This window comes from Argopecten irradians, chromosome 12 (assembly GCF_041381155.1).
Source record: "Argopecten irradians isolate NY chromosome 12, Ai_NY, whole genome shotgun sequence".
Classification (NCBI taxonomy): Eukaryota; Metazoa; Mollusca; class Bivalvia; order Pectinida; family Pectinidae; genus Argopecten; species Argopecten irradians.
In genome coordinates this window covers 19,480,169-19,494,200 of record NC_091145.1, presented here as the reverse complement: position 1 = coordinate 19,494,200, position 14,032 = coordinate 19,480,169, and the positions used below count along the sequence as shown (strand labels likewise).

General features: G+C 34.3%; 1 protein-coding gene across 1 annotated transcript; it reads left to right on the top strand.

Moving 5' to 3' along the window:
• On the top strand, positions 1 to 10,272 carry LOC138336260 (COMM domain-containing protein 7-like). The gene is made up of 9 exons (XM_069285675.1): positions 1 to 160; positions 2,147 to 2,200; positions 2,521 to 2,623; positions 3,719 to 3,775; positions 5,827 to 5,864; positions 6,647 to 6,737; positions 7,677 to 7,726; positions 9,101 to 9,149; positions 9,703 to 10,272. The coding sequence occupies exons 1-9, from the start codon at positions 74 to 76 to the stop codon at positions 9,777 to 9,779; spliced, it is 606 nt and encodes a 201-aa protein (XP_069141776.1). The 5' UTR covers positions 1 to 73; the 3' UTR covers positions 9,780 to 10,272.
• The last annotated feature ends 3,760 nt before the right edge of the window (positions 10,273 to 14,032 follow it).

The window sequence follows — 14,032 nt, the reverse complement described above, 5'->3', positions numbered from 1 at the left end:
CCCCTTGCAGCTATTACTCTTCACGATCTAAAAATAAATTAGGGACTTCCCCCATGTGACGTCACAAGACAACATGGCGTCCACCTTTCACTTCAGCAAGGAAACACCCCCTGATTCGGTTTTTAGCGATATTCAGATGGTCAACAAATTTCAGAATGAGGTAACAGTGCTCCGTGTTATGAAGTAATTTGTTGTTTAACAGACACTAAAGATAATGTGATAACGGTGACCCATGTACAGAAAACGATAGGAAGTTAAAATAGCTTTTCTACATTTATATGTTTAAAGCCATTACATGAACCTTAAAATAGCTTTTCTACATTTATATGTTAGTACCACCCTGCATATGGGTAACAGTTATCTTTTTGAGTTATCAATAAGTTACCCAAATGAGGAATGCTGTGGAAGAAAAATGCATGAAGCTGTTTTAAACTTTGTGTTACCCATATGCAGAGACTGAGTTGTGCCAAACCTGATTATAACATCTGTAGAAAACTTAACAAATCAACAAACAGTTTCACTATTTCAAGGGTGTAGAGATTGTAAGTGATAGGAACCCCTTGAGTATCAAGCATGACTATAGATATACAGTTTCTACATTTTTAGGTCATCTGACCCGAAGGGTCAGAATGACCTATAGTCATCATGTTTCGTTCATAGTCGTCCGCCGTGCGTGCCGTGCGCCGTGCGTTAACTTTTCACATTTTGAACTTCTTCTCAAGTTCTACCGATGCGATTTGACTGAAACTTGCATGAAATGATCCTGACATGGTCCCGACAAAGTGTTGTTATTTTTCGGGTCGATCCGAAATCCAAGATGGCCGCCACAGCCGCCATCTTGAAAACACATTTTGAACTTCTTCTCAAGTTCTACCGATGCGATTTGACTGAAACTTGCATGAAATGATCCTGACATGGTCCCGACAAAGTGTTGTTATTTTTCGGGTCGATCCGAAATCCAAGATGGCCGCCACAGCCGCCATCATGAAAACACATTTTGAACTTCTTCTCAAGTTCTCCCAGTGCGATTTGGCTGAAACTTGCATGAAATGATCCTGACATGGTCCCGACAAAGTGTTGTTATTTTTCGGGTTGATCAGAAATGCAAGATGGCCGCCACAGCCGCCATCTTGAAAACACAATTAGAACTTCTTCTCAAGTTCTACCGGTGCGATTTGGCTGAAGCTTGCATGAAATGATCCTGATATGGTCCTAACAAAGTGTTGTTATTTTTCGGGTTGATCCGAAATCCAAGATGGCCGCCACAGCCGCCATCTTGAAAACACATTTTGAACTTCTTCTCAAGTTCTACCAGTGCGATTTGGCTGAAACTTGCATGAAATGATCCTGACATGGTCCCGACAAAGTGTTGTTATTTTTCGGGTCGATCCGAAATCCAAGATGGCCGCCACAGCCGCCATTATGAAAACACATTTTGAACTTCTTCTCAAGTTCTCCCAGTGCGATTTGGCTGAAACTTGCATGAAATGATCCTGACATGGTCCCGACAAAGTGTTGTTATTTTTCGGGTCGATCCGAAATGCAAGATGGCCGCCACAGCCGCCATCTTGAAAACACAATTAGAACTTCTTCTCAAGTTCTACCGTTGCGATTTGGCTGAAGCTTGCATGAAATGATCCTGATATGGTCCTAACAAAGTGTTGTTATTTTTCGGGTTGATCCGAAATCCAAGATGGCCGCCACAGCCGCCATCTTGAAAACACATTTTGAACTTCTTCTCAAGTTCTACCGGTGCGATTTGGCTGAAACTTGCATGAAATGATCCTGACATGGTCCCGACAAAGTATTGTTACATCTCTGGTTGATCACAAATCGAAGATGGCTACCATGACACTATATCTAATAAATTTCCTATATGTTAAGGCCCTTGGGCCTCTTGTTTGAAATAAAATTTGTTGAAAGAAATTGAAAATGATCCTGACATGGTCCTGACAAAGTGACACCATATATAATTAATTTTTCTATTGCCAAGGTAGTCAGATGACCGTTAAGGCCCTTTGGGCCTCTTGTTATTCTAAATATTTTTTAAAATATTTTTACCATGCATATGACTGTATAAATTGTGTATGTTTAATTAATATAATTCAAATTATAACAAACATTGTACAGCGCATTTCTTTTTTAGCAATTCCGTCAACTTGTTGAATATTCTTTGGAATTTCTGGCTGATCCTGGAAAGGTAATTAAAACTACAGAACTCCATCTGTTCAGACAGTATATACAAAATTGTATATACAATTAAATGAGATATATGCAAATATTCTATTATAATCAAGCACAGTAATTGTATATAATGTATAGATATCAAGTTACATGTACTAAGTACAAGGTGCAGTGTGTATTCTATAACTACATTAAATATTAATGTACATGTTTACCTAAAATGTCTTCAACTTTGAAAATCTTGCAGAAGTAGATTTTTTTCCTCATTATTTTACTCTTAGTTAATTAATATTTACTTTTGAAGTCAATTTAATATTCGTCAAATTTCTCTGATAGTCACAGAAATTGATGGAACAGCTGGTTGAATTTGCCGAGAGTAATGGAGTAGGTGCATCCGCACTGAAGAATGTATTCAAAAGTCTTCTTCTGGTTCCAAATAGTAAGTATTATTGGCTTGTCTACATGCAATGTATATAAAACACCTCCTTCACATGTTTCAGTTCATACCAATTTGATGTATGTACTATACATATGAACAACATGGCAGCATTAACTCGTTAAGTCCTAATGACTTCATATGTTGCCTGTCATATGTCATATGTCTTCTATTTCCCTATAAATAATAAGACTATTGCCAATTTCATTTATAAATAATTAATTTTCTCTTTGTTACTGGCTTTCTGATTGGTCTATTCATTTTTTTCAATCCACGTTGAAAAAAAAATCCGAGAATGGTGCGGAATTCCCGACGTTATCATGACGTCACAATAGAAACATTGACGTTGCGTATTGATTTGGAAAAAATAATCCCTTGGAAAAAATCAATGGAATCGTACGTGTAAATGTATTTCATTTTATAAAGTAGCCTGGGAAATTAATTATAAGTATTGAAGTCACTATTTTTTAATTTCATCGGGGTATGAAATAAATTTGTGTTTGCAAACTTTTGTGAGAATCCGCGTAGCAGCAGATTCTCACAAAAGTTTGCAAACAAAATTTATTTCATACCCCGATGAAATTAAAAAATAGTGACTTCAATGCTTAAATGAAAAGTTAATTATAGCTAGTATGCGGTTTGTCTCTGAATACCAATCAGAAAGCAATGTATTTCTGAGTTTTCTTAACAAAAATGAATTATAAATTTTGTTTGCATATTAATGCACAAACCAAAAAGCCTGCACATATTTCCATACCCTTTTAACAAGTTTTGGAATTTGAGATTTATGCCATGTGAAGGTCGGTGATGTAAGCCAATACGTCAATTTCAAAATTTCAAGAGATTTTGGTGACTTTGGTGACATCATCATCACCAGAAGGTTGGACTACTCAATGATAAATAGTACTTTACCCATGTCATTTGCAGAAATTTAAGTTTGAAAGGCTTTTCTGAAAAAAAATCTATAAAACAATAAAATGTCTCTTCTTTTACAACTTTTTGGCCTTATGGTACTTGTCCATTCTCATAATCAGGCACATGAAATAAAAACCCAACTATATATAATCCATTTTTAACTTCCAATTCTGTATCTGACAGGTGCTCTGAAGAAGAGTCTAAGTCCAGCACAGTTACAGGAAGATTTAGTGAATCTAGGTAAGTTTGTATAATATCAAAAAACTTGTTATGCATGTCATCAAATGTTGGGTCTTTATGTCACATCTGGTTTTGTTAGGTCACAGGGACCTGGCACGAAATTTTTAACCAACAGTATATATATTATAGTATCTTAATGTATGTATATATATATACTGTTGGTTAAAGGCCCACTACCTTTCCGGAGCAAAATTTAAAGGTTTCTTAAAAACATTAATAACAAAAGAAAATATATGTCGATGGCTTAAGATGAGGTTACAACACCAAAAATACGCAAGATTTCCTGTCTAATGTACGATAACAGTGGAGATTCATTTCGCTGTTTTGCCGTCTGGCGCAGTGATAGTCAACTACCGCGCGCGGCATTTAGGACGACGGCGGGAAACATAAAACGACCCGCGTTATGAAAAATTCATTTACGACATTGGATTTACAGTGAAATGCGTTCAAGCGTCCGGAATTGCCTTTCGGATCGTTCAAACCACAAATCACGTGAATAGTTTCAACCAGTCGTATGCGCGTTTATCAAACTGTGGGCGGAGTTTAGTAACAGGGATTGTCTAACTGAGGGCGGAGTTTACCTGTTACAGCTGTTGCACATTCAAAAGCGTACGCAATTTCAATCATTAATACCGCAACAATTTGGCATACAAAATCGTAAAATAAAAACAGCAGTACATGTATGTATTTAGTCACGACCTACATGTACATAGCCATAGTCACAGGTTAAAGTGAGCTGAAATTTGGTGTTTGGTATCTTAACTTGATAATGCTATTTTATTTGAAATCACATGAGCTAGAGAGTCGTTAATTACTTTATACATGCATGTACATGTATATTCCAAACGTCAAATTATGCTTTCTTGAACTACAATAGAATGTTTTTAGACACAACTTATCATAGGTTTGAATAGAAATCTACATACATTGTATTTATAAGCATACTTTTAAACATTACAATTCAAACAACTTTCCTAAAAACTCATACCAGTGATGCACGATAATCAGTTTTTCTGCTTCGTTACAAGAACGTGTCACAATTTATTAATGAAAATGAACACAACGATGGAGGTCACTCTGCCAATAACATGTGCAGACGTGGGATGTCTGCTTCCGGATGAAACATCTATATTAGGCCAAAAAATGTCTGTTTAGGGTTACCCGACCAACCCTTATTTTTTACCCCCGACCCTAATTTTTTTCTGTTTTACTCTAGGCCAATCTAATCTGTTAATACCTTCTTTCTTAGTCAAATCTCCAATTATTCATTGTTAAATAAAAAGTCAAGAGTAAAAGACACTTAATGTTTAATCATTTGATAGATAGGAGCTATATATCTGTTTAGTAAACAGCTCGTGTATGCTAACAAATCTTTCGTACAAAGGTGTGACCAAGTCAAATCAGTAGCTTTCTTTGAAGTCAACATTGTTTGCGCTACACCACATGGAGTCTAACCAATCGAGGTAACTTCCCAGAGATTTCATTGGCTGTCGTAACAGAATGTTACAACATTTGAGGGAGGAGTCTAATCCGGACGCTTGAACGCAGTTCACTGTATTTATTCTAATTAAATAGTTCTGAAGGTGATGATAAGTTTGCTAGTAAACGTATAGTTAATAACTTCTGCGACTCTACAAAATTATTGATCTCGTTTTACATTCCTATTTTAAAAATTAAAAGCCGTTTCGGAAAGGTAGTGGCCCTTTAAAAATTTTGTGCCTGGTCCCAGTGTTATTTGAAAAAATTCAGCAATTTGGAATTAATCACTTTCAGGATTTGAAGAAATTCCATACAAAGATATGCTTTCCTTATATGAACTACTTGTATAATAGTTAAATTGACCCCTTCTTAAGAGAAAACCTCAGGGTAATGAAATTCTATGTGATGATTGAAGATGACATTTTATAATGCTAGTTACATGAATTCACTTTTCCTTGATTAACCCCAGTGATAACATAACAAGTTTTATGCTTGAATTTGCTTTGAAAGTCAGAATGGTATCTATAGTTTACAGAATAATATGTATTTGACTGTTGATTTCATTATTTTAGGTTTATCTCAAGACAAGGCAAGCTACCTCTCCGAACAGGTAATAATTTGTTCTTCTCTAAAATTAAAAAAACAACTATCTGGTCACAGTAATGAAAGATACCATATTATGGCATTTTCATTTGTGGATACACTTGTATGAAGGATAAGGATAGTCTACCCGAGGGTCACAAATATTTTACATTTTGTGATCCTGAGGTAGAATATCCCATCCTTCATATATCTACATAATTCTCGAATACCTCAATATTTCATTACAATTTTACAAATAATTTTTATTTCTAAGAAAAGTGCAATTGCAAGTCAATACAGGGGTTTAGAGACCTCAAAACAATGTGCCTGGGTAAAGTACATTTTAATGTAGATTAGTCCCACCTTCCAGTGATTGTGACGTCATCATTTCACATCAATTTTGTGATGTCAAAATTACCAGGAGTATGTGGTACTAATCGATGATAATTTGTACTTGACCCACATCGTTTTGGTATCTCAAAAAAATGGAAATTGTTTGATATTTTTGATACAATTCTGTTGTTTGCATGTCTGCTGTTTGAAAATAGCGTCAAAATTTTACTAGAAAAATTGTAATTTTGTTGACATAGTGATGTTATGAGGTTGTACTGCATGAGAAGCCATGTACAATACAATAATATGATGCATACATAGCATTCAATATTAATATAAATAATATGAATTACATATGAAAATAAAATAAAAATGTAATCCTGAAACAAGATATGTAGATTATATGCTGCAAAACTGAATGACTAAATTAATTTGATGTCCCTAGCATTAGACTTTACATCATTTACATGTTTACAGTGGAAGGCAAACTTAGCCGCCCTGTCCCGTAGTGCCCTTGGTCAAACGCTAATGGTCAATCAACTACTGGACATAGAATGGAAGTTCGGAGGTCAGTAATGTGTGAGCATGCAAAATTTGTAATCAAAGGGAGACAAATGATGTTGGAGTTCTTTAATCTCCATGTTTGCCTTATGGCATCACTCTATATGCCAGCCATAAAATAGGTGAGGTGTGCATACTGTGCTACCCACCACAATCCCATCCTGTCCTGTCCTGTCCTGTCTTTTGCTGTCCCGTCCCACCCCATGTTGATATATATGAAGTTGAGGCAGACTGGAGTCATTTCAGACTTTTCTAGATACTTCAATGTCATACTTTACTGACTTTATTAAAACTAATAAAAACTTCAATTTCACGGAAGAATTTATTCTCTATACTTCAGTGGCAACCCTCAATGTTGTTCTATCCATCCCTGGATTATGCCATAGAAAAACTGAAGGTATTTCAGGAGAAAACAAAATCTTACCAATCTCATGCCTGTAAATTAAGAGACTCACTATGTAGATTACAGAGAGTGACGTCTAACTTCAAAGCTAAATGTATACAGTGTATTGATATTCAATTCTCTTCATGTACATGTACATCAAAGGCCAAACTATCTGATTCATCTGTTGTCACAAAAAAACCTTTCAGTTTTAATTTTCTATGATGTACATGTTTAGGGATGGATATAACTACAGTGATAGAAACCCCTGAAATATCAAGGATGGGTAGTTCATATTTGTTTAAAACTTTCAGTAAGGATCTTTTACCTTACATACATTAAAAGTTTTCAGCAAGTCTTCAACATTTCAACTTTTTAGTACTATTAATAATCATTATGGCATATACAAAACTAGGATATATATTATTTTTTAATTTGAATTTTTTGTTGAGCAAATGATTGAATGACAACTGAAGTTTAAAAAATACATTCTTATCAATTTTGAATAAATTCTCTAAATTAATATTTTACGATATTTTACAATGTTTTACAATATTATTATAGTGACAGCTGGAAGTAGTGAGGCAGACAAAGTAGGGAACACATTTTTACAGGTGAGACTTTAGATTATTCTTAGCTTTATCATGCTGTACTTTGTAAAATATCAGAAACCCAAGGTCAGCTCCCACATGTCAGACCTTCATGTAAGTAGCTAGGCTGTACTGAAATAAAATAATTATGGAAGTCTATCTTCCAGGAGGTCAAAAATTTTCTAAACATCTATAACTTTGGTTTATCTAGATATACATATCTTAATACCATATGCCACATGGTGACCTCAAATAAGAGAGAGAGAGAGAGAGAGACACACACACACACAACCTAGCTCTCACACACAATCTAGAGGAGAAATAAAAGTAAAAAGTGGTTTAGGGGTGGGGGTCGGTTTAGGATGGAGGTCTTATTTTCAGGTATTTCACCTTAATTTCAAAATCTATGAAATTCGGTTGGGGAGTCCTATTTGCAGAAGGGGTTGATAAACTATGATAAAAACAGAAATAAAGTTTGTTTTTGTAAAACTGCACAAAAGCAATACATTAGTTACAGTAAATATATTTTATGATAAAACAGACAATCTTAAAACACAACATGGGCAATATTACAGGAAGTTAGACTGTCTTTGTTTTAAATCTTGAAGCATTGTCAAATCTGACTGAAAGCTTTTAGTTGCACATATTAGAAAATAATTTAAGTATTTTTTTAAATTGGTTTCCAAATGGATTTCGCCAATGGTATGTAAGGATCAGTGATATTTTGGTTTATATAATTATATATTTAAGTATTAAGCCTTCATCTATAAAGAAGTATTTTGAAACACAGCTGGCTCCCAAAACATGAATATGCAATGTGTTGTACAGATTTACAAATTATATTTTTATACATTCAAGGGAGTCCTTAATTACCACAACTGTTTAGAAGATTTAACACAATTAATGTAAAACCAAAATTAGATTTAATTTACTTGGCAAGCAAAAATTAAAACTCCGAGACGAGTTTCATACTTTTGATCACATAACTACAAAAACCTACATAACAAAAAGGGGAGACCGCCATTTTATCCTGCTGTCCTCGTAGTCTTGACGTCACGTCATTTTTCCTGATGTCATTTTATTGTTTTTGAATGACATCATAATTAATTTCCAGCCAATGAAAATCACTCCAGGTTATATTACACTAGTGACATATGCAAAAATAGTACACAGGCGAAATCACTGGATATCAGGCGGATTATGTGATAAATGTAAATTCGCAAAATTAACATCTACATTACTTAAATAATGATATGAATTTCCATTGAATTTTTAAATCTGTGAATGTTAATCTTCACAAACTATTTTTTGAGATGGAAATTACAAAATTAAGTAGTAACAAAAAAGTTGTTTAGAGTAAAAGTTTTTTTTTCGTTATTCAAAACTTTCTGTTTTCAGTTGAAGCTGGTGATAAATACAGGCAATGGCACCAAGAACACATATATGGGTAAGTTATTTTACACGTGTGATACCAGAGTGGTTATTTGATATAGAATTGATCAAACAAATTCAATATCTTGATATGCCACGTGCCTTTAAGTGAGTGGCATATCAAATTATATAATGAATTTAATAAAAATTATATTATAGAGTCACAAGTGTAAGATTCTATTCATTACATAATTTTGATGAGATAGAAACTTTTAATTTCGTCTTTATATAAAAACTAGAAATCTGGCTCAGATGTTAGGTTTCCGTCTACTGAGACAATCATGCAACATCAAATATATAAAGACTATGATATCAAAACTACCTGTGACATTATGATATGGCTGGATGGACAGTTATAAAGCTAGCTTTGTTCTGTACAGTAACAGTACGTCAAGTACTTATGGATACACGTGCGAGCTACAATGTAATTTGGTTCTCAAGAATAGGTTTTGTAACAATATTATAATTTAAAATTGTAATTGGATTAGAAAACCTTAATGAAACAATATTGTTTCTTCATTAAAATTGACATTATTTTTTATTTCCTTTACATTTCTTTCTTTTTTCAGAATTAACTCTACCACAGTTCTACTCATTCCTCCACGAAATGGAAAAAGCCAAAGCCAGTCTTGAATACCTTAGCTGATGGATTTGTCAAACTTATTGACCAAACACTGACCTTTGATCAGACCATCACAGAGGGAAAGACAACTGGTCTGATATTCACAAGTTTGAACAATAAGCAATGAAAGCAAAAGTAGATTTGTTTTGCACCATTTCTGCGGATGATTGTGGAATAACGACATATTATCCTGCAAGATTTGGATAAGCCAGCTTCTAGTACAATTAGTACATGTATGATAGGTTCAGAAACGATACATGATAAACAGACTTGAGATTATATGAATATTTTCAAGCAATTCCAGAATTAACAAGATATACTTGTTGTACCTGTGCATGTCTGTAATGTTTATGTATGAGAATATAGAAGGTTCATTTTAAAATCAAATGAAGATGCGCAAATGTAGATACAATGGAGGAAGAGAGAATGCTGATTGTCTGTAATTCTATGTTGTAATGTATGATACATTACAAATATTTTATGAAAATAAATTGGACATTTATTTATTTAATATTAACAGTACAAATTTGGTATTTGTTGTTTTTATCAGGCAACTGGATAAATATGAATGTCACATTTTCTAGACCATAAGCAAGCAAATGACAGTCTCCCTTGTGTGCTTGACAATTTTAAATACATTAGGAGGTGTTATATTCAGTGATTGATATAGTTTGTTTGCGTTAAATTTCAAAATGACAACTATGAGCATTTAAGAATGTACAAATGTATCACATTTTCGTGGTAAATGATATCAATAGTTCCCCGAGAATTAATTAAACCACTAAACTACTGTAAGTAAATTTGTACGTGCTAGCTGCTCATCCCATTACTCATGTTTGTGATCTAGACACATTATATTATACTCTGTACATTTCATCCTCAATACTCCAGGGGTTCCAATCAATTTCTACACTACTGGGCTATCTTATAGCAAAACTGGAGGTAATAGAGTAAAACATGTAATTTAGTCATTTGATGTACATAGAGTAAAACAGGTAATTTAGTCATTTGATGTACATCAAAAGAGCTGTATAAAGGAACACTGTGGTTGACTGTGTGGCTTTGAAGTTGCGTCGCTCTCTCTGTAGTCTTCAAAGGAAATCTTTGCAGGCCTGTGATTGGATCAGATTTTTTCCTCTGAGCTGCTTTCAGTTTTACTATGAGATACATGTAGTCCAGGTGTGTAGAGATTGTAAGTGATCGGAAGATCTGGAGTATCGAGGATGTGTACATGTATGTCCAGGGCATCCTCGATACTCCAGTGGTTACTATCACTGACATTATATCCACTCCTAAACTATTTCAAGGCAAAACAGGAGCCAGTTCAGGAGGGAAAAAAACCTGATCAATCATAGGCATGTAGAGACTTCCTTTGAAGATTACAAGGAGAGCGACGCCTAACATTAAAGCCACACAGTCGACCACAGTGTACCGTTACTCAATTTCTCTGATGTACTTCAAAACTTCAAAATTACTAGTACATGTGTCTCCTGAACTGCCTTCAGTTTTATTATGAGATATTCCATGGGTGGATATAACGTCAGTGGTAGTAACCCCTGGAGTATCAAGGATCTTGGCATATATATTAATTCATAATGTTGTTGGAATAGCTATTGAGCAGTACAGGTATTCCCAGTATAACTTTGGCCATTTTATCAAACCTGGGCACCACAGCTCCCCGCAGTAAAGGAACAGAAAAGGTTTGAAAGATGTTCCAAGCTGGCACATATCATTTGTGCGTTAATAATGAAATCAACACCAATGTTTGACATACACCCAGTATGCGATCAGTTGCTAATTGACATGGAGCGAGACTAGCAATTGGAATCCACTGTCGTTCAGGAATTATGTCGCAGACTGATGTGAAAACAATTCTTACAAAATTTATAAATCTTCCATGGAATTCTTTTTGGATGCAATAATTGAAGAAAGAAATAAATACGAAGTTATCATTATGACTAATGCTTCCTCATATGGAAGCTCTTCGAACAACGACGATTTGGTGATTATGGATGTTGATCATCCCTTGAGTATAATGTCATTTCGAGATTATAAAGATCCGAAGTGTCACCGACTTATAATTATACAGAATTTTCCAGAAATATAATGTGCACATACTGCACAATAATGTTCACAATAATGCAATGAGTTCTAAGAAAAGGAAATTATGAACAATTCATTGGCAATAAGTATTGCTTCCATCGTATTGGTTAACGAAATTTGGAAAGATAATTAGCATCTTATTGTAAAATATTGTGTAACATAATTTCGTTGTATTCCACGGAACTAAAGAATGCTATATTTTAAACAAGATTAGTTCATGTAAATCCATTTTCGCAAAGTTTTCAGGTTTTGAACTAAAACACTTTTAAAATAAACAAAAAAATAAAAAATGAGAAAAAAAAAATAATGCAATCAATGCCGGTGCTTCGAATTAGATCTTTGAACAATACCAAAGTGACAGTTTAGCGTGTATTTCTACTGGTTAAGTTAGGATTTTACTTTGGTTATATATTAGTCATGCTATCTATTATCACTTGCAGCATTATTTTTTATTGTAAAAGAAAACATGAACCGATCGTCTGCTCACATATAACTGGAAATTAGGTATTGCTATTTAGATACGGACATTATAGCTTTGTAAAACTTTTTCATTGTTGGATGTCCAAAACCGATGCTGATTAAAGCAATCCTACAGTATTTTAAGGAATACTCTTAGAAGACACGATAGTCGCCTGCACATACGCATCGCTTGAACATACGGCGACACCGATCAAAGATATTAGTTTAGATGAAGAGGGTGACGCTATCTAGACGAAGAAGGACATGATTCGAATTTGGATATCGACACTTAGCCAGAAAGGTATGTATTTTTTAATGATACTGAAATATTTGTGCCTCATTCCCCTATTTTGTCTGACAAATACTTACAGGGTAGTACTTTACCATTTAAACGCATATGTTTTGGTATATGACTTCCCATGTATTGTCGCACCGTAATCTCATAATGTTGGTTTTAGTGCAAGCATTGGTATTTCTTATAAATACAGTACAATTTCACAACTTTCACTATAACTTAATCAACATAATGATTATTGACAACTTGTTACCACTCATGTTCTTTTAAAGCAATATGAGCGTTGAACTGGCAATAATATCAGAATGTTCAAAATGGTGAACTGTCTACTTGATGGATAGGAGGGTCGCTTTTCAGTCAAAGTACGATAGAAAACATTCATAAATATGTGATGTTTGGGAAGTAGTAATTTAAAAGCCCACATTTTGGTACAAACGGTTATAATAACCCTTTTCTTCTTACCCACGTTTTAATTTGTATTTATTTACTTAGTCCCTAGTCGCAACTTTTGTTTTTATCGTTCCAATCACAGGCACTAAAATGTAGTCACCAATATTGATTAACTGGAGTGTCTAGAATTTCATAATAATTTGCATACGGCGCCAATCAGTTTTGTTGTCAGTGTATTAGATTCGATTTGGAAAAATTAAACTGTTTTAAACCTGGTGCAATTTATTTTCTTTGAACGAACGTGATGTTTTACCATTTAAAGCATGTCGTGTAACTTAGTCTACTCTTGATTTTTAGCTCACCTGAACCGAAGGGCTGGTGACCTTATGTCATTGCGCGGCGTCCGTCCGTCAACATTTCCTTTAAATCGCTTCTACTCATAGAAATCTACGTGGATTATAACCAAATTTGGGAGGCAGGAGGGTTGGGGCCTACATGTTATAGGATTTATAGAGGTAAATCCATTAAATTGCCACTAATCATAGAGTTCTGCATGGATTGTAACCAAATTTAGCCAGAAACATCCTTTGGGAAGGGGAACAGTATTTGTATAAATTTTGGCTCCGACTCCCTGGTGCAGGCCCAATAGGGAAAATACGGGTAAATATTTAAATTCCTTCAGAAAAAGAATAATGATCCTGTATTCAGAACATTACTTCGCATTACAAACCAGGTGAGCGATACAAGCCCTCTGGACCTCTTGTTGTTTTGATGAATTTGGAAATACATAAATGAAAGCCTTTCATACAGATTGTTTTTTTATTGAACTTAAATATGAATCTGCAAATTATTTGAGATGTTCCTTATATGAATGCATTTCAAATTTTGATTAAGTCTTTTAAAGAGCTTTCGCTATTGGTTTATCTTACTTAGTCGTGTCCATAATTGATAAAAAAAAACAAGTGTTACTTTCGTGTCTTTTTTATTCTTGTGAAAAAATATTCCTAAGACCAAGCACCTCTACATGAAA